General features: G+C 46.2%; 1 protein-coding gene across 1 annotated transcript in view; it reads left to right on the top strand.

Annotated features, from left to right (window-relative positions):
• lrp2a (low density lipoprotein receptor-related protein 2a) overlaps nucleotides 1-26,272 on the top strand; it is a 522,167-nt gene that overhangs the window by 295,632 nt on the left and 200,263 nt on the right. Inside the window, exons 37-39 of the mRNA XM_070873618.1 lie at nucleotides 11,980-12,193; nucleotides 19,047-19,286; nucleotides 20,929-21,114. Coding sequence (XP_070729719.1) covers nucleotides 11,980-12,193; nucleotides 19,047-19,286; nucleotides 20,929-21,114 — 640 coding nt within the window. The remainder of the gene's footprint in view (nucleotides 1-11,979; nucleotides 12,194-19,046; nucleotides 19,287-20,928; nucleotides 21,115-26,272) is intronic.

Raw genomic sequence — 26,272 nt, forward strand, 5'->3', positions numbered from 1 at the left:
TATATAAATGCAAATTGTTGTTGTTTCAGGTTATATCTTTGTGCTCTTTTTCAGTTACAGCTAGCCTCGAGGTCACTTTGATTTTCCCCTTGGTGTATATCAGGGAAACCTTGAAATATTGATAATACTGTGGCAATTTTCAGAAACGCTTTTGCCATATATAGAAAACATGGGGCCATCAGTGAAACAGGAAAAGCAAAGCGACTATTATTTTTCAATTGAAATGGTTTTGATTTTTAGCTGTCCATTGGCCTATAAGTAATTTATCTATGCTTTATTAAAGCAAAAAGAAATGTCCGTCAATTCCTCGGGCTGGATTTTCCACTATTTTGCACCTTGTTTCACGTCCCGAAGGGGCGATAAATGATGTTTCTGGGCATCCAGGATTTAGCGCCCGGCCGGACGTTTCGCCAATGGTTTGTGGCAGCGCAAAAACTTACCGCCCCGCCCTACTTTATAGCGTCATGATGACGTAAATCATCATACAAGGCTGTGCTAGTGCCCCGGGTGCAACTTTTGGCCTTAAAGCCTCATTTAACGACCGCCCCAGGAACCAACCGAAAAAAAACAGGTGGTCCCAGGGTGCAGCCGTCACAATTGGCGGCATATTTAAAGGGAGGCTGGAGGCCCTTGTATCGCAGTGGGTGGTGACTGACACGATTGCACGCAGAACGCTGTGTGAGTCTACAGTTTAAAGCGACACTTTTATGTGATTTAACCCTTTGTTTTCAAAGTCAGTAAAAATTTCAATGGGGGCAATGCTAGTTCACCAACAAATCACGCTGGTTGCTATTGGCACGCAGCTTCAAGCTGGAAGAAGGGTGCTTGTCCATGGTGGGCAGCGGTATCAAAGAGGTTTCAAGCGTTTGGGGAGGAGACATTAGCCCCCATGGGTTTACAGGGAACATTGCTCATACCACCACATTTCTGATGCGCAGTGCATTCTAAAGCTGTGCATCAGAAAAGAAGTGCTGACAGAGATATACCAGCTCCTACAGGCAAATCTACAGCCTGTCCATGGCAACAGGACTGCTCTCTCTGTGTGTCGAGGTGAAGGTTACATTGGCGATGGCCTTCTATGCCTCCGGCTCCTTCCAGGCAGCAGCAGGGGATGTATGCAGCATCTCGCAGCATGCTGCATTCGCCAGGTGACAAGGACAATGGACTTCATAAAGTTCCCAATGAGCAGGGACAGTCAGAATGAGAGGGCTCTAGGGTTTGGACGAGTTGCAGGCTTCCCCAAGGTTCAAGGTGCCATTGACTGTACATACATTGCCTTGCGAGCTCCAACACAATACTTCACAGGTCTTCCAAAACAGAAAAGGATACCACTCCCTAAACGTTCAGCTGATTGTGACCACGATCAGCGCATTCTCACAGTCAATGCTCGCTATCCAGGGAGCACACATGATGCTTTCATCTTGCGTGAGAGCAGTGTCTCACGAATGTTTCAGCAACAAAGACAAGGACAGAGCTGGCTGATCGGGGAGAAAGGATACGGCCTGGCCACCTGACTCATGACCCCCCTGCCACAGAAGCCGAGCAGCACTATAATGTCAGCCATGCAGTCACCCACACCTTCATTGAACAGATAATTGGCATGCTGAAGCAACGCTTCCGATAGCTGGACCACTTTGGAGGCAGCCTTCAATACTCTCAACAGGTCTCCGAGTTCATTGTCGTGTGCTGTATGCCATCATGAGGAGATAGGTATTGCCAGTGGGGATTGCAGGACCACCTCAGGAGGAGGATGAGGAAGAGGAGCCTGTCGAGGAACCCTTACCGCATCCACCACAACCACAGGGGAGGCAACGTGGAGATGTGGCCGCAGCAACAGCTTTATGTCCACAGCTTATCATTTTGCTTGAACGGGAAGGGGAGGTTGAAGCGTTGCCTCGCTACTCTATGCCACCATGTTGGCTATTCTACAACTGATTCTGCGAATGAGACACAAGACAGCAATGTCAAAGGTCAAACAACAATTTTTATCAAAATGCAACAGTTTAAATACCCCCCCCCCCCCCCCCCCCCCCAGCAAAACCCAAAACTATACAATGGTTAAAGACATATGAACACAGAACTGGTCCCTGCAGTCAGCAACATCCAAAGTAACACAAAACTGTTTCATGCAGTGAAAAAATGTAAAGTAACACAAACCTGCACCCTTCAGTGAACAAAATGTGAAAGAACACAAGACTGCTTCATGCAGTGAACAAAATGTAAAGTTACGCTACACTGTTTCATGCAGCAACACCATTGAACAGGAGTGCATTTTTATCACAGCTATGTACAATGTGGAAAATGGTACAGACATTCCTGGCAATGAAGTGTTGCCAGCCCTTCGTCTTTGTGAGACTTTCTCCCCACAAGCCCCCCCCCCCACTCCCTTCAACTCCCTCCCATGCCGGCTGCTCCTCCTCAACGTGGTCTCGGGTCATACAGCAAGGCTGCTAGAGGGTTGCTGTGTTGGGGGGCTAGACCATGCAGATGGCATCTGAGGACACATTGGACCAGCTCCTGGCCTGGAAAGCCTGGCTTTCAACTGTGTTACCTTGGCATTACCAATCACAGGTGGCTGGGGTGTCAACCATGTATGGTGTATGGTTGCTGAGTGAGTGGTGGCAATGCTGTCATCCTGAGGAATGAGACCACCTACCATTTTGCTGGAGCCACTGACTCTCCGACGGGGCTGGGTCTTAGCAACTGGAACATAATGTCTACGCACAACTTGTTGGCCTGCTTTGGCACCGTCACTTCCCCGTGGGACATTGGGGAATGCAGAGAGTATGGAATCAGACATGGCCTGCATCACTTACAAAAGCTGAAGCAAAGCTTGTGCCTGTGATGCGCCCGAGTCTGTGACATGATCAAGGGTACGTGCCACACTCTCTGGAACTCCATTGTCGCTGCTCAAGGCCACCAGCCTCTGTGTGTGAGCAATGGTGGCCCCACTGGATTCATGATTCGCAACGACAATCTACGATGCTGCCTCCGCAACAGTCGCAGTGAGCTTGTCAATGCTCACTGGGTTCCATCCTAATACATCCGTAAGGTCACGGTGGTTTCCCTGGACGTTTCCACCAGATCCAGTTCAATGTCTGCCTATCTTTGAGCAGACCGACTTTGTTGACTCGCCCGCTGGAGTGCTGGCCTGCGAGATTGCACCCCGGCACTGTGTAGCTGTACGCCACTGGGTCCAGGAGCCTCCGAATCCTCAAACCTCGGGAAGTCACCGTCATCGCTAGATGAATTGAGTGCCGATGGGGCAACTGGTGGGCTCTGATGCTCCGCTGGATGCTCCAATCCCTCATTGTCTGCAGCGTGGCCTGAAGTGGAGGCCTCCCTTGAGAGATGCAGCGCCTCTGGTTGGTTATCTGGAAGTAGAAAACAGAGTTAGCAGCAGGGGAGGGGGGGGGAGGGTGACATGAGGAAGGTGGCATTGCACAGGTTCATTTGAAGGGCCGCCAAAACTCCATAATATCTCTCAATGCAGTGTCTTGAGTTGCGCTATCCATTTATGTACTCTCAGTACCCAAAAGGGGCTCAGCATCTCTCCGGCATTGTCCGAGCTGGGACTCCAATGAGCGCAGAGACCCTCTCCTCCACATCCGTCAGCGGGATTTTTTGAGGTGGGCCCCCGCCTGTCTGCAGCTGCTCCCTTCGATGTTTGGACTGTAAAGAGAAAAATAGGAAGGGTTCAAACAGGGTTTCTCTGCTGTTATGCCACATATGCCTACCACAGTAGAATAGGTGATAGTGTGTGAATGTTCGAGTGGCCTCTGTTCAATCTGTTTGGATCTTGCATGCGCTTCGTCAGTATGTATTCGCAGGTTAGAAGCATGTAACATGGGGGCTGTAAGTGAGCTTTCAGAAAGCGATAGGAGCAATTGGAGTGCATTGTGAGGGACGATAATAATTATACAAATAATGTGCATAGATCAATAAAAGCCAATGGGTGCCGAAGTAAACCTTCATCTTTGTTATGCATTGTGAAAGCCATCCAGAGATGTATGACGTAAAGTCCTTATTCTACAATATGAATCCACACGAGGCACATTCTGGGGATAAGGTCACTCTGTGACCTTATCTCTTTATTTACAGGACTCCAAAGGCGATGACCCTGCGTGGGACCTCCCTTTATATACCTGTGTGATGAGGTAAGGAGTGTCTCCCACAAGTTCACTTCACCCCTTGTGGTCAAGATGTGCATCTAGGTTGAGTGTATATAGTAATACAGTGGTGTTACATTGTGGTTACATACATGACATCACCTCCCTCCACCCGCCCCCCCCCACCCCCCCCCCCCAGTCCCAAAGTCTTATTGGGATCACAGTTTTAGTCTTTCAGGTGGTCTACGCTCCCTCGTGGAGTGCTGCAGTTGGGGCTCTGGTTGTTGGACACTGACGTGAGTGTCTGTCACCTGTGGTGATTCCGGCCTGTCCGGGCTGACCTCAAGGACTGTGCATTCTTCTGATTGCTCTTGTTGCTCGTTCACTATCTCATAGTCTTCTTCAGGCTCCTCCGTGTTGATGCTGAACCTTTTTTTTACTTGGTCTGGATGCTTACAGCATATCTGACCATTGTTGAGTTTTACCACGATGACCCTATTCCCCTCTTTGTCAATTACAATGCCCTCAAGCCATTTGTGCCCCATGGCGTGATTGAGGACGAATACAGAATCATTTATTTCTATGCACCTCCCCCTCGAATTACGGTCATGGTACTCATTTTGTGACTTGCGCTTGCCCTCAACTATGTCGGTCAGGACTGGGTGAATGAGGGACAACCGAGTTTTGAGTGTCCGTTTCATGAGTAGCTCTGCAGGCGGGACCCCCGTGAGCAAATGTGGTCGGGATCTATAGGCCAGCAGGAGACGCGATAGGCGGCATTGTAGGGAGGGTGCTTGAATCCTGAGCACACCTTGCTTAATGATTTGGACCGCACGTTCCACCTGGCCATTGGAGGCTGGCTTGAACAGCACAGTCCCGACGTGGTTGATGCCATTGCCCAACATAAACTCTCGGAATTCGTAGCTTGTGAAACATGGGCCATTATCACTCGCCAGGATGTCCGGCAAGCCGTGGGTTGCAAAGATCGCACGTAGGCTTTCCACAGTGGTGGATGACGTGCATGAATTCAGAATGATGCACTCGATCCATTTCGAGTACGCATCTACCACAATAAGGAACATCTTTCCCATGAACGGGCCTGCGTAGTCAACATGAATGTGTGACCATGGCCTGGTGTGCCAGGGCCACGGGCTGAGCGGGGCCTCCCTGGGGGCATTACCCAGCTGGGCACACGTCGTGCACCTGTGAACACAGTGTTCCAGGTCTGAATCATTTCCAGGCCACCAAACCGGGCAATGGCCTTCATCAGCACAATGCCTGGGTGTTCGCAGTGGAGTTCCCTGATGAATGCCTCCCTGTCCTTCTGGGGCATAACTACCCGGCTGCGCCATAGTAGGCAGTTGGCTTGGATGGAGAGCTCATCCATCCGTCTGTGGAACGGTCTGACCTCCTCAGGGCATGCTCCGTGTGCGGGCACCCAATCCCCAGTCAGGACACATTTCTTAATCAGGGATAGGAGGGGATCTCTGTTTGTCCAGATTTTGATCTGGCGGGCTGTGATGGGGGAGCCTGCGCTGTCAAAGGCATCGACAGCCATGACCATCTCGGTGCTTTGCTCCGCTGCCCACTCGGTGGTGGCCAGTGAAAGCCTGCTGAGCGCGTCAGCAGTGCTGGGCCGGTGCCGGATGGAGTAGTCATAAGCAGCCAGGTGAGAGCCCACCGCTGTATGCGAGCAGATGCTTTGGCATTGATAGCCTTGCTGTCTGACAACAGGGATGTTAATGGCTTGTGCCATTAACTAATCTCTCATTCAAACTTCCTACCAAAGAGGTACTGATACATTCTTTTTACACCATAGACACATGTAAGTGCTTCCTTCTCGACCATCCCACATCCCCGTTCTGCTTGAGAGCGACCTCGAGGCATAAGCCACAGGTTGTAGTTGACCCTCAGCATTGCCCTGCTGCAACACGCACCCAACTCCATAGGACGATGCATCACATGTCGGAACCAATTTATTTTACAGGGGTCGTACAGGGTCAACAACTTGTTTGAACAAAGTAGGTTTCGCGCCCGATCAAAAACCCGTTCCTGACAGTCGCCCCCAAAACCAATCGCAACTCTTACGCAGGAGCACGTGTAGCGGCTCCAACAACGTGCTCAAGTTCTGCAGAAAGTTCCCGAAATAGTTCAATAGTCCCAGGAATGAACGCAACTCCGATGTGTTGCAGGGCATGGGTGCTCGCGAATCGTCTCTGTTTTGGATTTGGTAGGCCGAATTCCATCTGCAGCAACCCTCCTGCCCAGAAACTCAACCTCAGGAGCTAAGGACACACATTTAGACTTCTTGAATCGCAGGCCTACCCGGTCCAGTCGGCGTCCACCTCCTCCTGGCTGTGGAGATGTTCCTCGGTGTCTCGACCCGTGATGGATTGGATTTAAGCAGGCTTTCCGTGTTTCTTTGAAATATCGCGGCCGCTGATCGAATGCCAAATGGGCACCTGTTATGAACGAACAGTCCCTTGTGCGTGGTGATGGTGGTCAGTAGTTTAGGTTCGTCGGCCAGTTCCTGGGTCATGTAGGCTGAAGTGAGGTCCAACTTGGTGAACAGCTTGCCGCCTGCCAGCGTGGCGAAGAGGTCCTCCGCTCTCGGGAGCGGGTATTGATCTTGTAGGGACACCCGATTGATGGTGGCCTTGTAGTCGCCACAGATCCTGACAGAGCCATCCGCTTTTAGGACGGGAACGATGGGGCTCGCCCAGTCGCTGAATTCAACAGGCGAGATGATGCCCTCTCTCAACAGCCGGTCCAATTCGCTCTCTATCTTTTCCCTCATCACATACGGCACCGCTCTGACTTTGTGGTGCACTGGCCTGGCATCCAGGGTGATGTGTATCACTACTTTAGTGCCTTTGAAAGTCCCGATGCCAGCTTGGAATAGTGAATTGAATTGTTGTAGGACTTGTGAGCACGAACTTCGCTCCACAGATGACTTGCCGTGAACATCCCCCCATTTCCACTTCATCTTGGCTAGCCAGTTCCTCCCCAACAGTGTGGGACCATTTCCCGGGAAAATCCAGAGCAGCAGCCGATTCACTACCCCATTGTGTGTGACAGCAAACATTGCACTGCCTAGCACCGGAATGATTTCTTTGGTGTAAGCCGTAATTGTGTCTCAATACGTGCTAATTTGGGTCTACTGGCTTTAAGTGGCCATAGCTTCCCAAATTGCTGAACGCCCACGAGTGACTGGCTGGCCCCAGTGTTCAGCTCCATGCATACTGGGATACCATTTAGTAAAACCCTCATCATCATTGGTGGCGTTTTGGTGTATGAACTGTGAATATTCGCCACATGGACCCGCTGAACCTCGGCGTCCATCGATTTGCCCCAAAAGTCATCCTGCCTCAAAGAACCCTCTTCTGGTCCATCAGCCGAATATATTAGTCTGGTTGCAGACTTCCTGCACATTCGAGCCAAGTGGCCACTGAGATTGCAGTTCCTGAAGACAAACTGTTGAAATCTGCAAGATCTAGCTGAGTGTTTTCCCCCACACCTTCAGCATGAGTTAAAGTTTCCATTGTTGGGAACAAAGGGACTATGGTCAGGCATTCTGCGCTGACTGTCCCTTTGACTGCCCTTAAGTACCCTATTAGTGGGTGTCAATGGCCCCATCCCGGGCCGCATTGTCTACTGTGATGGCGTGAATGTCCGTTCAGCCTGCCGTTGTCTCTGTTGAAGTCCTACTCTGGGGTCTATTGCTGCCTGGGGGGTGTCGGACTGCCCTTGCCTTCCTGCGGTGCTCTGAGTCACATTGATGATGTTGACTACCTGATCCATCGCCGCGTTAGAGGCATAATTGCGCGCGTATATTATTTTTGTCTCTTCCTCCCTCGCCATGAAAGTTTGAGCTATCGACGCCGCCGCTTCCAAGGTCAAATCCTTGTTCTCAATTAATTTGCGGAAAATTCCCGCATGTCCAATGCCCTTGATAAAGAAGTCCCTTAGCATCTCCTCCCTGCAGGCGCTGTGAACTTAGAGACTGGCTAAACGCCGGAGGTCCGCTCCGAAGTCCGGTATGCTCTATCCTACACGACGTCGGTGGGTGTAGAATCTGTGTCGGGCCATATGTATGCTATTCACCGGTTTGAGGTGCTCCCCGATCAATTTGCTAAGTTCTTAAAAGGTTTTGTGCGCCAGCTTTTCGGGAGCTAGTAAGTCCTTCATGAGCGCGTAAGTCTTTGGTCCGCAGCTGGTCAAAAGATGAGCCCTTCGCTTGTCGGCCGCTGCATCCCCCAGCCATTTTTTCGTAACGAAGCTTTGCTGAAGCCTCTCGACAAAATCGTCCCAGTCTTCCCCAACACAATACCGTTCCTCTGTGCTACCGGTGGCCATTCTCTTGGGTCGTGAATTCCCGTTTCTCATCAATGTAAAGTCCTTACTCTACAATATGAAACCACACGAGGCACATTCTGGGGTCAAGGTCACTCTGTGACCTTAACTCTTTATTTACAGGACTCCAAAGACGATGACCCTGCGTGGGACCTCCCTTTATATACCTGTGTGATCAGCTAAGGAGTGTCTCCCACAAGTTCACCCCTTGTGGTCAAGATGTGCATCTAGGTTGAGTGTATACAGTTATTACAGTGGTGTTACATTGCGGTTACATACATGACACATGATATCACATAGCATGTGAGATTAATGTTAGAAGTCATGGGGGCATGCATAGATGCAAATGGTATTCACCCTGACGAACCTTGTAAGGTCATTGAACTTTTTTCTGCACTGTGTGCCAGTCGTAGGCACAGTGTCTGCTGAAGATACCTCCTGTGTAAAGACCCTCTATATGTGTTTAAACACAGCAGGGAGTGGTCTGGCTCCCCCAGCAAGATGGAGTGAGGCCCACTCCTCTCCACCATGCTCACCGATGCTTCACTGGCCTCCTGGTTGAAGCGCCTGGAACACTGCCTTTCTTCCTGCTCCTCCATCTCAGCAGAAATGGCTGAAGTGAGGCGATTTAGAGGAAGCTGGCGCGCGTGCATTTGCATTTGCGACCGGAAAAGAAACCACAAAGAAAAAAATTATTTCAATGCGCTTGTGCAAAATGGCTGCCTCCTTCAATGCCGAAAGTTTTGGCTCGGATGCACAAAGTCCGTCATGCAACACCTGACTTAACGCCAACACTCCTCCAGATCACTTTTTTACCGTATATTCCTGACAAGGTCCCAAACTATTTTTCGGCGCTAACTTTTGCGTCCCGATACGAATAGCCCCCGAAATACAAAAAGTCGAAAATCCAGCCCCTCATGGTTTTCAGTGTTGGTTCAACGGAGGGAGCTTTTATCTATAATATATTAAAAGTGTTATTTAAACACATACTTCTTGTCAAGTAACATTTAATTGCTTCTTCATGTTCTTCCTGGCACAGCTTTCTGTCATAATTTCCTGTCACATTTTGTGACTCTTGCTTACCTCTCCCAGCTGCATCTCCAACATAGGCAGTGTTATGATACTATTCTGTACAGTGCCACCCATCTCTTGGAGCTCCTAGATTTCAACTTCTGGTCCAATGCTCTCTGCCCTTTATATGCTGCAACTTTTCATGGCACCAATCTGCTTCCCCTTCCACTTGCTGACTTGTTGGATGTGCAGAAATTTCCTCCAACTAAATATTGGGAAAAACAAAGCCATTGTCTTCGGTTCCCACCACAAACTCTGTTCCCAAGCCACTGACTCTCTCCCTCTTCCTAGCATCACTCTGAGGCTGAACCAGACTGTTCGCAACCTTGGTGTCATATTTGACCCTGAAATGAGCTTCCAATCACATATCCGTGTCATAACTAAGACCGCCTATTTCCACCTCTGTAACATCACCCATCTCCACCCCTGCCTTAGATCATCTGCTGCTGAAACCCTCATCCATGCCTTTGTTACTTCTACACTTCACTATTCCAATGCACTCCTGGCTGGCGGTCTACATTCTACCCTAAGTAAATTTGATTCATCCAAAACTCGACTGCCTATGTCCTAACTTGCATCAAGTCCCATTCATCCATCACCTCTGTACTCGCTGACCTATATCACCAACAATGTCTCCGCAAGATCCTACAAATCCCCTGGGAGGACAGGCGCACCAACATCAGCGTCCTCATCCAGGCTAACATCCCCAGCATTGAAGCACTGACCACACTCGATCAGCTCTGCAGGACAGGCCAGTTCACATGCCAGACACGAGACTCCCAAAGCAAGTGCTTTACCCGGAGCTCCTTCACGGCAAACAAGCCAAGGGTGGACAGCGGAAATGCTACAAGGGACACCATCAAAGCCTCCCTGATAAAGTGCGACATCCCCACTGACACCTGGGAGTCCCTGGCCCAAGACCACCCTAAGTGGAAGAAGTGCATCCGAGAGGGCACTGAGCACCTCGAGTTTCAACGCTGAGTGCAGAAATCAAGCGCAGGCAGCGGAAAGAGCGTGCGGCAAACCAGTCCCACCCTCTCCTTCCCTCAATGACTATCTGTCCCACCTGTGACAGAGTCTGTGGCTCTCGTATTGGTCTGTTCAGCCACCAAAGAACTCACTTCAGGAGTGGAAGCAAGTCTTCCTCGATTCCGAGGGACTGCCTATGATGATGATGACATTGGCTGCTGGTTAAGCAACACCTTGATTTTAAAATTCTCATCCTTGTCTTCAAATCCTTCCATAGCCTTACCCCTCCCTACCTCTCTAATTTCCTCCAGCTCCACAACCCCACAAGATATCTGGGCGCCTCTAATTCTGGCCTCTTGAGCATCCCTGATTTTAATCACTCAACCATGATGGCCGTACCTTCAGCTGCCTAGGCCCTAAGCTCTGGAATGCCCTCCCTAAACCTCTCTGCCTCTTGACCTCTCTTTCCTTCTTTAAGATGTTCCTTAAAACCTACCTCTGTGACCAAGGTCACTGGCCCTAATTTCTCCTTGTGCAGCTCGGTGTCAAATATTGTTTTACATCACTCCTGTGAAGTGCCTTGTGATGTTTTACTGTATTAAAGCCACTATATAAATACAAATTGTTGTTGTTGACTGTATCACAACCTCTCTGTGCTGCATCACCTGTGTCACCTGACCCCACAACTGACTCGAACTCAGAGATCTCGCCCTTGGCAGTGGCAAAAACTACAATCCCAGCTTATTCTTCAAGTGCCTTTGGTGATTTTAAAATTAATAAATCAATTTTAAAGATGCTGAACGCAAATGAAAATAGTTTAGGACAGTGTCTATCAATGACTGGGATAGTGGCTTAAGTGCACTGCAACTTGAGGCTGGTTTGGGCATGTGTGTGGAGATTTCTTTAAAGAGTTTACCTTGCAGTGACCTGTGAACATCTATTATTTAAATGTAATACTTAGATGAAATAATGCTGGTTTCCCTATCACTGCTTTTCCTGCAACTGCTATCTCTGCTGCAATCAGGCCCCACTGCCCCGAGCACCTACATCTTTCTCCTTTCTCCCCTCCCACTTGCCACTCCTGCTCTCTTTTACCTATTTCATCCTCCCCATGCTGAGTACCCATGCCTTTCAAAATTCTGCTGATTTGACACCGAGAAAACCCTCTTAATTATGATTGTCAGTGGCATCCTGAAACCTACCTCCCAATATTCCCACATCCAGCAACTCCTCCTCACCTCATTATCCCACAGCCTGCCAACATCAACCCATGATCCCACATCCAGCATAAGTTGCTAAGAACTTATTGTTGTTTGTCTCTTCAGTGTAACTTTGGTGATTTTTTGGCCACTGTTTACATTGGGGATTAGTTATTTAGAATGTATTACCATAGAGCTAGTATTATAAATAATGCTCATTCATGAAGTACAATTATTGTAATTCAGGTTTAACTACTGATTCTGTATTGTCCATATAGATTGAACGAGGAGATCTCCATGGTTTAAACCGAGTGACTGTGGTCAGCCACCTTTCTCATCCTTGGGGATTAGCCATATACGAGAACTTCCTTTACTACACGGATTATGATTATGAGGTCATTGAGCGCGTGGACAAGACCACCGGCGAAAATATGGTTGTAATGAGGAATAATATCGCAGGGCTGAAGTGCCTCAAAGTTCACTTCCGAGATAGTGAGTACGACCTGTAATTAGCTGAGTATTAAAAACATTTCCTGTATAGTTACACTACAATAGTGAGAGTATGCAGAACTAAGCTGTTCTAATAGTTGGGTTTCTACAGTTACTTTAACTCCCATATAATTATTAAATATCTTTAAGAATCAAACATAGTTGTGTATATTTAGCTCCATGGATAAACAAGAGCATGCATTTATATAGTCCTCAGGAATACCAATGATTTGTTTTTGAAATGCAATCAGTTCATGCAACACATTATGTACACCATACATCATCTGATTAATTTGGTACTTGCCATTTCTTGCATGTTATGTGCTATGAAAAATCACAAGAGATTAATGTGCAAAGTTAAAGCACATGGGATTGGGGGTAGTGTGCTGACGTGGATTGAGAACTGGTTGTCAGACAGGAAGCAAAGAGTAGGAGTAAATGGGTACTTTTCAGAATGGCAGGCAGTGACTAGTGGGGTACTGCAAGGTTCTGTGCTGGGGCCCCAGCTGTTTACATTGTACATTCATGATTTAGACGAGGGGATTAAATGTAGTATCTCCAAATTTGCGGATGACACTAAGTTGGGTGGCAGTATGAGCTGCGAGGAGGATGCTATGAGGCTGCAGAGTGACTTGGATAGGTTAGGTGAGTGGGCAAATGCATGGCAGATGAAGTATAATGTGGATAAATGTGAGGTTATCCACTTTGGTGGTAAAAACAGAGAGACAGACTATTATCTGAATGGTGACAGATTAGGAAAAGGGGAGGTGCAACGAGACCTGGGTGTCATGGTACATCAGTCATTGAAGGTTGGCATGCAGGTACAACAGGCGGTTAAGAAAGCAAGTGGCATGTTGGCCTTCATAGCGAGGGGATTTGAGTACAGGGGCAGGGAGGTGTTACTACAGTTGTACAGGGCCTTGGTGAGGCCACACCTGGAGTATTGTGTACAGTTTTAGGCTCCTAACTTGAGGAAGGACATTCTTGCTATTGAGGGAGTGCAGCGAAGGTTCACCAGACTGATTCCCGGGATGGCGGGACTGACATATCAAGAAAGACTGGATCAACTGGGCTTGTATTCACTGGAGTTCAGAAGAATGAGAGGGGATCTCATAGAAACGTTTAAAATTCTGATGGGTTTAGACAGGTTAGATGCAGGAAGAATGTTCCCAATGTTGGGGAAGTCCAGAACCAAGAGTCACAGTCTAAGGATGAGGAGAAACTTCTTCACCCAGAGAGTGGTGAACCTGTGGAATTCTCTACCACAGAAAGTTGTTGAGGCCAATTCACTAAATATATTCAAAAAGGAGTTAGATGTAGTCCTTACTACTAGGGGGATCAAGGGGTATGGCGAGAAAGCAGGAATGGGGTACTGAAGTTGCATGTTCAGCCATGAACTCATTGAATGGTGGTGCAGGCTAGAAGGGCCGAATGGCCTACTCCTGCAACTATTTTCTATGTTTCTAGTGGAAGATGGGTTAACACATTTTACCCAATGAGTTGTGATGATCTGGAATGCACTGCCTGAAAGGGTGGAGGAAGCAGCCTCAATAGTAACTTTCAAAAAAGAATTGGATATATACTTGAAAAGGAAAAAAAATTGCAGGGCTTTGAGGAAAAAAAACAGGTGACTAATTGGATACAAAGCTAAGTGGGAAAGTAAGCTGCAAGGAGGATGCAAAGAGGCTGCAAGGGGATATAGATCGGTTAAGTGATTGGGCAAGAAGGTGGCAGATGGAGTATAATGCGAGGAAGTGTAAAATTATCCACTTTGATAGGAAGCATGGAAAAACAGAATATTTTTTAAAAGGTGAGAGACCAGTAAATGTTGGTATTAAGAGGGATTTGTGGGTTCTTTTACACGAATCACAAAGTTAACATAGATTCAGCAAGAAATTAGGAAGGCAAATGGTATGCTAGCCTTTATTGCAGGGGGTTGGAGTACAAGAGTAAGGGGGGCCGATATTGCCCTCCGCTGAAAACACGGCGCACCTATCGTGTTTTGACTGTTTTTACCAATGCGGTAGATGTGGTGGCCTCTTGCGCGAAATTCCGCTCTTTGGCTTTTTTTTCCGAACGACCCCGAAGTCAGTCATAATGGGGGCACCAGGGAGGGTTTCAGCTGAGCCAACGGTCTGGCACCCAAGAGGGGGTGCCGGGCTGCCTGTTGGCAGTCGGCTGACAAAAAACAACATGACGGCAGCGGCAGTGTATCCTTCCCTTTAAGGGAAGCCACACCACTGTTGCAGAAGGCCTCAGCCTCACTAGACCACTGGGGAAAAGCTTGTTTTGGCACTGCCGGGCAGGCCGACGATTTTCAGAGGGGAATTTCGCCGTCGTGGAGCGGGGGTAGGGGGGGGCGGTGGTGGTAGATTGGCGGTGCGCACGGTGATGATGCACTTAACCTGGATCAGCAGCAGCGGAGCAGTAGTGGGGAGGGGGATCAGGGCACCGCTGGGAAACCTCGGAAAGGCAATTTGGCTATCAACGGCCATTCCACGAAAGGTCGGCGGCCACTCCACCGATTTGTGGTGGTAACAGGAGAGAGGCAATTTCGGCCCCTAAAACTTTTGCTACCTTATCAGCCAACTCCTTCAGCAGTTTCATGTAAATAGTCTGAAAGGGGGCATTGTGCAATTGTATGGTGGCATTAATTGGTCTGAGTGAGACAGAATTAAGACATGGCTGATAGACATCTTTAAAATTACAATCTGAGCCTTGCATGGGAATTTTTCTTATGAATTGGCTATTGATGATAACCTGGCATTGAGTAATGTACTAAATCATAAAGGTTGGATGTAATGAGACAGTAGCCTAATCTTTGGCTTTAGATTGTTATAAACTGCTGACAGTTTACGTGTCATTTAAGTGCCTTGATTTGATTGATGTGTTAGAATTTGCCAGTCATTCGATACACCATGCGTATGTGGCCTTTCATTGGTATGTATCGACTAGCAATTATTGTTGGTGATATTCTTATGTCCTCTATTTCAAGGTAAATGGTGCTTCCGCTAACCTACCTTAGAGTACTCTAATAGGAACATGTTAAGCATTTGTCTGCTATATTTACATTAATTGTAGAGGGCATTAAGCTTAGAAGTCTAATTCTGAAATTGACTATTTTGTAGGGTTTCTTATTGAAACATGAACATCAATTTCAGGAATCGAAGCGTAGGTTGTACACCACCAAGTGGATGTCTGATGCCATTACATTATAAAAAAATCATTGTTTCAAAATAAAACAGCGAAAGCTTTTTAGGGTAGAAATTCTGGTTGGGGGTGGGGGTTTTGGAACTGGTGCAATCCCAACGGATACACCAGGTTTCTGCCCCTTGCATCTTCTCCACCATATACATTTAGTTAAGAGGAGGGCAGGGACGGGCACTTCTTAGGGTCACTCCCCACTACATTCCTCAACTAACTTTGGGGGCATGTCTGCAACTCTTCTTGGGCTGTTTGGTGACTTCTGTCTAGGTCACCGCTGATAGATCCCCTTGTGGATCTTAAGAATGTCCCAAGAAGGAAGAGAACCAAACTCTGCTCCCTGAGAGGTATCTTTCAAAAATATTTCATTTTTCTTTGGTTCTCTCTGGGCCTTGAGTGCCTTCTGTTGGAGCAGCAGGCTACGACTCTGACTTCCACTTCTCAGTAGGACTGTTGCACATCTGTATGCGTGGGCATTCAGGCCAAATATTTAAATGAGCCCATTCCTGGGGTTTTGGAGAGTCAAAGGCAGGCCAAAGCAGTGGGTTAAAGGCCTATTCGGCTGCATTTCCATCCTCTTAAAAAGGTTTGCAGAATTTGCACATTTTTGTTTTTGTGCTTGGGTGCTCCCATGTAAAGTCATGCTTTATCAGTTAAAATACATTTTAGTGTAAGTGTAGGCATTGAGGAAAGGTATACTAACCTGTAAACTTGGCTCTGATAGCTTATTCCATGCCAGAGTGAACCTTGTGGAAAATCAAAGAGAAGTGGCTGTCTTGTCAGTTCTCTACAAGATTATGACTGGAGTCATGCCAGAAGAATTGTTAGAGCTTAAGCTGTATTTCCAAATTTGTGCCAGAAATGTTAGAGCTATTGCAGCTCCACATTAATAGTCACAGAACTTCGGTATTGAAACCCCATACAGCAGTGTTGTCACCTGGAACTCTGTTCATTGTACACAGGAATATAAATGCACAATACGCATTACTTGCTAAACCAGGACTGCTGAAACATACGCCAGATTATGAGAAATGTGTGGCTTGGCCATTGGGACCCATCCAATTTCTTCCATCTCTCAGCATCAATCAGAATGAAATTCATGAGACTTCTGGCCTGATGCAGTTATCTCTTGCAATGTCCTGTTATTATACCACCCATAATAAAAAAAAAACTTTGCATTTTAACAACTCTTTAATGACAAAGGGACGTTAATCAGTGATAACATAAGAACATAAGAATTAGGAAGAGGAGTAGGCCATCTAGCCCCTCGAGCCTGCTCCGCCATTCAATAAGATCATGGCTGATCTGGTCGTGGACTCAGCTCCACTTACCCGCCCTCTCCCCGTAACCCTTAATTCCCTTATTGGTTAAAAATCTATCTATCTTTGACTTGAAAACATTCAATGAGCTAGCCTCAACTGCTTCCTTGGGCAGAGAATTCCACAGATTCACAACCCTCTGGGAGAAGAAATTCCTTCTCAACTCGGTTTTAAATTGGCTCCCCCGTATTTTGAGGCTGTGCCCCCTAGTTCTAGTCTCCCCGACCAGTGGAAACAACCTCTCTGCCTCTATCTTGTCGATCCCTTTCATGATTTAAAATGTTTCTATAAGATCACCCCTCATCCTTCTGAACTCCAGTCTACTAAATCTATCATCATAAGTTAACCCCCTCATTTCTCGAATCAGCCTAGTGAATCGTCTCTGTACCCCTTCCAAAGCTAGTATATCCTTCCTTAAGTAAGGTGACTAAAACTGCACGCAGTACTCCAGGTGCGGCCTTACCAATACCTTATACAGTTGCAGCAACACCTCCCTGCTTTTGTACTCCATCCCTTTCGCAATGAAGGCCAACATTCCATTTGCCTTCCTGATTACCTGCTGCACCTGCAAACTAACTTTTTGGGATTCATGCACAAGGACCCCCAGGTCCCTCTGCACCACAGCATGTTGTAATTTCTCCCCATTCAAATAATATTCCCTTTTACTGTTTTTTTTCCCAAGGTGGACGACCTCACACTTTCCGACATTGTATTCCATCTGCCAAACCTTAGCCCATTCACTTAACCTATCCAAATCTCCTTGTAGCCTCTCTGAGTCCTCTACACAACCCGCTTTCCCACTAATCTTAGTGTCATCTGCAAATTTTGTTGCACTACACTCTGTCCCCTCTTCCAGGTCATCTATGTATATTGTAAACAGTTGTGGTCCCAGCACTGATCCCTGTGGCACACCACTAACCACTGACGTACAACCGGAAAATAACCCATTTATCCCGACTCTCTGCTTTCTGTTCGCCAGCCAATTCTCTATCCATGCTAATACATTTCCTCTGACTCCGCGTACCTTTATCTTCTGCAGTAACCTTTTGTGTGGCACCTTATTGAATGCCTTTTGGAAATCTAAATACACCACATCCATCGGTACACCTCTATCCACCATGCTCGTTATATCCTCAAAGAATTCCAGTAAGTTAGTTAAACATGATTTCCCTTTCATGAATCCATGCTGCGTCTGCTTGATTGCACTATTCCTATCCAGATGTCCCGCTATTTCTTCCTTAATGATAGTTTCAAGCATTTTCCCCACTACAGATGTTAAACTAACCGGCCTATAGTTACCTGCCTTTTGCCTGCCCCCTTTTTTAAACAGAGGCGTTACATTAGCTGCTCTCCAATCCGCTGGTACCTCCCCAGAGTCCAGAGAATTTTGGTAGATTATAACAAATGCATCTGCTATAACTTCCGCCATCTCTTTTAATACCCTGGGATGCATTTCATCAGGACCAGGGGACTTGTCTACCTTCAATCCCATTAGTCTGTCCAGCACTACCTCCCTAGTGATAGTGATCATCTCAAGGTCCTCCCTTCCCACATTCCTATGACCAGCAATTTTTGGCATGGTTTTTGTGTCTTCCACTGTGAAGACGGAAGCAAAATAATTGTTTAAGGTCTCAGCCATTTCCACATTTCCCATTATTAAATATATTGGTATATTGGTACAAGCAGCAGACTGTCTCTGTCCTGAAGGTCAAGTAAGTAGACAAAATAGGAAGGTGGGGAGAGAGCATTATTGTAAACCTATAGCAAAGCCCTGTTCGGAATATGGCTTAAACGTCTCTCAATGTTCAAACTAACTGGACTACTTTATCACACTGGATACCAATTATCTATTAAAAAAAAATGCCAAATCTACATGTATAAAATGTTTTTAGCTCAAGCAGAAAAGTGAGAAATGCTTATTGCAAAAGGTAAAATATTTATTTCAGGTGAGATCTGTATCAATCTGATAAGCTGAATTGGTATGGAGGTTGCCCTATAATAGGTGTAAAAATGAGTTCAAAGGTGTGATTTATACTACAGGTTCTATGATAATATTGGATTGCCAAAGCAAGACTATAAAATATTTTTTTAAATCTCCCCTTTGAAAAGCATTGATTGTATCAATCTTTGTGTTTCACAGATGAATTGGTAATTGGTTATTTGCTGTCCGTGGGAGGTTATCATGTGCAAATTAGTTGCCTATATAACAGTGACTACACTTCAAAAGTAACTCATTGCTTGTGAAGCTTTGGAACATGCTGAAAATATGATAAGGTGCTACATAAACACAAGTTTGTTCCACCTTCCTGTATTTTGTTTTCAATGCCTCTTAGAATCAGCTGGTTCTACCAATGGTTGTAGCAACAACGTTGGAGAATGCGAACAACTCTGCCTGCCCAGACCCTATGGAGCATACACTTGTGCTTGTACTACAGGATACCGCATGAACCTAGACAACAAGACCTGCTCATCCTTTGACTCATTTGTGATTGTGTCCCAGTTGACTGTTATCCGAGGTTTCAACCTGGATAAAAATGACCATTCAGAAGCCATGGTACCAGTGGCTGGCTTTGGTAGGTATCTAATTTTCAATAGTAAAATGGGTTGTGAACAGAAATTTCACAATAAATATATCACAGAAATTGGTGATGCTAATGGCACACCCCCTCATTTTCTAGTAGAGATTCCTAATTTCTAATTATCCAGTAAAAGAAGTTCCAACACGCTTTACAAAATATATTTAAGTAGTTTTTCTGTGACCCCCACCCTGCCAAAACAAAGTAAGAAAATGTTTTAAAGGCAGGTGGCACTTTCATGATACCATGACAAATCTACTTAGGATGTGCTTTTTTTGTGTTACATTACACTTTATTAAAGGCTAATTAGTAACAAGTCTTCATTAACATCATCTACGTAAAGGAATCCTACCAAACACTTGATTAAATATAATAAAAAAACAACTGATGTGTAATGACTTCCACATGCCAGAGCCACTGGAAAATTGGGGAAGGTGGCAAAAATTAAAAGGATATCCCCTCATTTCTCTGAGAAATTGCAGGATATATACTGGTATTCTGTCATTTAATTTGATAAATTGTTTATGAATTTCCGACCTCCATTCTGAGCTTATGAAGTCACTCTACTTCCCTCCTCTCCCCTAGTTCACAGGGGCGTTTTACTCCTTTCTCCCTCATTCACGTTGACACTTTTCTCCTACCTTTCCAGTTCTTGCTGGCACTCTTCTTCCTATCCACCCCTTGCTTAAGCTGCACTTTTTGTCTCTTCCCCTTCCGCAGTTCATGCTAGCAACTCTTCTTCCTCCAGTTCATGCTGACAACTCTTCTTCCTCCCTTCTCTTTTCCCCCATTCCTCCTATTCTCACTAATTCACACTAGCACCCTTCTCTCTCTCCCATTCACCATTCACACTGGTGCTTTTTTCCTTCCCCAGTTCACAGTGGAACTCCTCTTCTCCCTCTTGTAATTCATGCTGTTGCTGTTCACCCAAGTTAATGGAGCCAATCTTCCACGCTTCATCTTTTACCATTGCTCCTGCATCTTATCAGATGCTGCTGTTGCTTGGGGAGATTAAACACTGCCGCATGTTGTGTGTGGGAATTATTCATCTCACCAAACTATCACAAGATTAGGTGTTCCTACCCGCAGCATGCATTAGTGTTCGATTCCCTGGAGTAGCATCGGGAGAAATGCTAAGAAGTGAGTAACATTTAACAAAACTGTTATTGTAAAATTAATGATAAGAACTACTGGTCCTCAGATTCATTACTTTAACTATAGTTTGTGTAAGTTTGACACATTTTGAGAGTGTGAAGCCAAATCTGGGTGTAGTTAACAACTACAACTATGTGAATGTATAATCTGAAGGCACATGCAGTTGATGTCATTTTAACCTGAAATTATGCAATTTAATTTCTAACATTAAAAAAATCCTCAATAAATTCCCAATACTGACCACAATCTGCTTGAAAGCTATAAACAAAATGTCCATAATGCTATTGCATTTACAGATGATGAATACTTAACATGTTTAAAAATTAAGTAATTTCAGAATATTTGAGTTGGATATCCACCTCGCAGCTCATACCAAAAATGTTTCTTTATTGTTAGTTCTTATTCAGAAATACAGAATTTTCTTTTTTTTAAAACTAGGAATGGTGTACTTAAAGGAAGTTTTTTAAAATTTGTTTCCCTTTAGGTCGCTTTGCCCTGCATGTGGATGTTCACATATCTTCTCGGTTTATTTACTGGTGTGACTTCAGTACCATAGCTTCAAGGAATGCTATCCGGAGGATTAAACCTGATGGATCTTCCTTCCAAAACATTGTGGTTTCAGGAATTGGTCAGAATGGTATTCGAGGAATTGCAGTGGATTGGGTGGCAGGTCAGGGCCGATCAAGTTTATATCTTCCAGGTTTACAGTAATCACCTGCAATTTCTGTGTTGTATTGAAGAAAATCTATTTACTAAAGGATTATGAGAATCTAATGATTAGTTTATTACAAATCGTACTCTGAGTATGCCATCATAATGCCTTTGAAATTGACTGCACGTCTGGGATTTCTGTATATGCACTAAATCCCAAACTTGCAATTTGTCAAGTTCCGACTGTGTATCAGCTTCACTGCATGTTTTACCTACCCGTTAAAATCTTCGTACTGGTGAAAAGTTGGACTAATTGCCCACCTACTGCACATTAATTACCTTGAAAATGTTTACGCCTGGTGCAAACAGGCGCAGGAGCCTGTTGCACAGCGTAAGGAGAGGGGGATGAGAAAATTGTGTTGGTTTATGCTGCAGTGAGGCACTGATTCATGTCTGAGTGGATACAAATTTTGAAAGAAATTTCAATTTTTTCCAATTTGAAAACACGGCCTTATGGTGTCACCGTCTTTGCTGCTTAAGAGCCTTTTGTAGTTTCAGTTTAGTTATTTCCCAATTTCAATTTAGATAGGATTTAATTCACTTTCCTGATTTCCTCATCAGACAATTAAACTCTCGATTTTAGATTATTTAAATTAATCAAAAGTTATTTAGTCTAATAGAGGAGACTATGATTATAGATTTGTGTATTATAATCTTGGTTTGTGTATTAAATACTATTGCAATGATTGTAATTTATTAATAAAGTAGCATTTCTGGCTGCTAAATTATTTAAAATGAGTTGTGGGCAAATCAGCAATCTCCTCTGTTTCCTGATGGGCTAAGAGTCAGGACGTGAAAGGCATTGCCCCACGTGATCCCAGGTTTGCATATGTACAACGGTACGACCCTGGGATCCGTGAGCCACTATGCTGCACACAACTCTGCAGCGTTTGAAAGCAACTTTGCGAAACGTGGTTCGCATGAGATAAGTGCGAATTTCGTTCGGATGTCGGCGGTGTACTTCTTAGTTACATTGCAATCTGCGAATTTAAGGACATTATCTCACTACTGTAAATACAGAAAAAAGTAACGTAAATAACTACCAAATAGGAGATCAAAAACCTGTTGATACATACTAGTAGTTTGGTAAGGCTTCTTCTAAAGTGATAACACACTAATTTCTATCTTTTGATTAATAACATCCAAATCCACAATAAGTGGATGAAACCCTGAATAAAACTACTTCATAACATTTCTGTATACAATCACCTCTAAATGATTGAAAGTTGGAAAACATTTGTGTGTTCAGATGGTACTGTAGCTATAATCAGCTCAAGCTTTCCTTTTGTAGTTTATAATCTCTAGGTCAAATTACTGGCTTCTATGCTCACAGGTAATTATTATTTTCTTATTTCTTTAGATAATGGTAGTCTTTAAATTGCAAAATACCAATTGTAAAGTCCTGACCCTGCAGTACAGACTTACACGAGGCACATGCTGAAGTCAAGGTCACTCAGGACCTGCACCTTTATTTCACAGCTCTGGAATGCCTCACTTGCCTGAGACCTGCCTTTATATACCTGTGTGGGTCAAGTATGCAGTGTCTCCTGCAAGTGCACCCCTGGTGGTAAAGTATGCTTGTGGTTACAGGTCATATCTAGTTACAGTCATGTATAGCATGGTAAGATACAGTTATATACAGTGGTGTGAGATACATGACATCACCCTCCCCCAAGGTCTTATTGTCTATATAGATTCAGTGTCTCAGGTGGTCTACGCCCTCACGTGGAGCGTCTTAGTTGTGGTTCAGTTGTTTGCCTTGGTGCCTGTTTTTCTTTCGGAGTGATTGCTGATATCTCGCCTGGGCTGTCTGTTTCTTTCAGTATGATTGCTGGTATCTCGCCTGGGCAGTCTGTTGAGACTGCCCTTTCCTCAGGTTGTTCCCTCTGTCTGTCCACCAGGTGTGGTGTGAGTTCCACATTGTAGTTCTGCAGTGTGTTGGTGAATCTACTTTTTACTTGGTCTACATGCCTCCGGCAGGTTTGGCCATTGTCCATTTGTGCAACCAGTAGCCTGTTTCCTTCCTTGCCTGTTACTGTCCCTGCAAGCCATTTGGGACCCCTGCCATAGTTTAGCACAAACACTTTGTCCCCTCTCTCATTCCACCTCCCCCTCGAATTTTGGTCATGGTACTCAGTTAGCTTCTGGCGCTATGCCTCAACAATTTCATGCATGTCTGGGAGGATTAACGAGAGCCTAGTCCTTAAGGTCCGTTTCATCAATAGTTGCGCGTGGGGAACTCCAGTCAACGAATGCGGACGAGATCTGTATGCCAGCAGCAGTCGCGACAGGCGGCTCTGCAGCGTGGGACCTTGGATTTTAAGCATGCCTTGTTTGATGATTTGCACTGCTCTCTCCACCTGGCCATTGGAGGCCGGCTTGAATGGTGCCGTCTTAATGTGATTTATGCCGTGGTCAACTATAAAATCTTGGAATTCTGTGCTGGTGAAGTACGGACCATTATCACTGACCAATATGTCAGGAATTCCGTGCCCTGCAAACATGGATCTAAGGCTGTCCACAGTGGTGGAGGTGGTGCTCGAGTTTAAAATGGTGCATTCGATCCACTTTGAAAATGCGAGGAACATTTTGCCCATGAATGGGCCCGCATAGTCTACGTGCATCCGCAACCACGGTTTGGTGGGCCAGGGCCAGGTGCGCCTCCCTGAGGGTATTGCTGAGTTGGGCACAAATGGTGCACCATCGGACGCAGAGCTCCAAGTCCGCGTCAATGCCAGGCCACCAGATGTGGGATATGGCTATGGCTTTCATGAGAACGATCCCTGGGTGCTCGCGGTGGAGCTCCCGGACAAACGCCTCTCTGCCTCGCAAAGGCATGACTACTCGGCTGCCCCACGTCAGGCAGTCTGCCTGTAGTGATACTTCATGCATGCGCCAATGGAAAGGTTTGATATCCTCTGGGCAGGCATCGCGAGCCTCTGCCCAGTCACCAGTTAAAACACATCTTTTGACTAAGGTTAACGTGGGGTCGCTGGTCCTCCAGGCTTTGATTTGGCGAGCCGTCATGGGCAAACCTGTGGACTCAAAGGCATTGATTGCCATGACCATCTCACAGTCCTGTTCGTCGGACTCTTCTGTGGTCGCCAGGGGTAGCCTGCTAAGCGTGTCGGCACAGTTGTCTGTGCCTGGTCTGTGCCTTATTGTGTAATCATAAGACGCCAGCATGAGTGCCCACCGTTGAATGCGCGCCGAGGCATTGGCGGTTATTGCCTTGCTCTCGGATAGCAGAGACTTGAGGAGTTTGTGGTCGGTTTCTAACGCGAACTTGGCCCCGAAAAGGTATTGGTGCATCTTTTTGACACTGTACACACATGCGAGCACCTCCTTCTCCACCATACCGTACCCGGGCTCCGCCCGCGAAAGTGACCTGGAGGCATAAGAAATGGGTTGTAATTTACCCGCACCATTGACATGCTGTAAAACGCACCCGACCCCGCATGCTGACGCATCACATGTAAGAACTAGCTTTTTACCTGGGTCAAAAAAAGTCAAAACACTGTTGGAACATAGAAGGTTGCGTGCCTTATTGAAGGCGCGTTCTTGGGCGTCCCCCCAAAACCAATCGCACCCCTTTCTGAGTAGCACGTGGAGAGGCTCCAGCAGCGTGCTCAAGTTCTGCATAAAGTTCCCAAAGTAATTGAGTAGCCCGAGAAAGGTGTGCAGTTCCGAGACATTCCGGGGCCTGGGTGCCAGACGAATTGCTTCAGTTTAAAATTCTGTTGGGCGGATTCCATCAGCGGCAATCCTTCTGCCCAAAAATTCAACCTCGGGCGCGAGAAACAGACACTTGGATTTCTTAACTTAGGCCTACCCGATCCAATCGCTTTAGTACTTCCTCCAAATTGCAGAGATGGGAGTCGGTGTCCCTGCCCGTGATGAGTATGACGTCTTGAAACACAACCGTCCCCAGGATGGACTTGAGCAGACTCTCCATGTTGCGCTGGAATATAGCAGCTGCTGACCTGATGCTGAATGGGCATCGATTGTACATGAAAAGGCCTCGATGTGTGTTGATGGTGGTGAGTAGCTTCGACTCGGTCAGTACTTGCGTCATATATGCAGATGTGAGATCTAGTTTCGAGAAAAGTTTTCCTTCAGCCAATGTGGCAAATAGGTCCTCCACTCTGGGCAGCGGGTATTGGTCCTGTAGGGAGACTCTGTTTATGGTAGATTTGTAATCCCCACAGATTCGTACAGATCCATCAGGCTTCATGACGGGGACGATGGGACTTGCCCAGTTGCTAAATTCCACGGGTGAGATAATGCCTTACTGCAGAAGCCGGTCCAGTTCATGTTCAATCTTTTCCCTCATCACATAAGGCACAGCTCTAGCCTTGTGATGGACCGGTCTAGCATCCTGTGTGATGTAGATTTTAACTTTAGCCCCTCTGAAGGTGCCCACACTTGGCTGAAAGAGATGTTCAAATCGACTTAGAACTGTTGAGCAGGAGGTCCATTCCTCTGATGACATGGCATGAACATCATCCCATTTCCAATTTAGTTTTGCCAGCCAGCTTCTCCCCAACAGTGCTGGGAGATCTCCGGGGACAATCCACAGGGGAAGTCAGTTCACTGTCTCTGTGTGTGACTGAGAGCATGGCGCTGCTAAGGACTGGGACGATTTCTTTGGTATAGGTCCTTAGTTTGGTGTCGACCCTTGAGTTTTGGTCTGTTGCTTTTGTGCGGCCACAGCTGTTCAAATTGTTGGACGCTCATGAGAGACTGACTCGCTCCAGTGTTCAGTTCCATGTTGACCGGTATCCGGTTGAATAGGACCCTCATCACTATTGGAGGCGTCTTGCTGTAAGAACAGTGGACATTGATCGTGTTGACCCGCTGTACCTCGGTGTCCCGGGCACTGTCTTCTGGTCCGCTTTCCGACCCTTCCGATTCGTATACCAACCGAGCTGCTGTCTTTCTGCACATGCGGGCCAGATGCCCTGTATAGTTGCAGTTTCTGCAAATGGCATGCTGAAATCGACACCCCCTTGATGAGTGCCTTCCCCCACATCTCCAGCACAGACCGCTTCCATTGTTTCCGAAGGATGAGCTGCATCTGGCTGATCTCTCTTGAGCTTCTCTCAGTTTGTAGTTGA

This window comes from Pristiophorus japonicus, chromosome 3 (genome assembly GCF_044704955.1).
Source record: "Pristiophorus japonicus isolate sPriJap1 chromosome 3, sPriJap1.hap1, whole genome shotgun sequence".
NCBI lineage: Eukaryota > Metazoa > Chordata > Chondrichthyes > Pristiophoridae > Pristiophorus > Pristiophorus japonicus.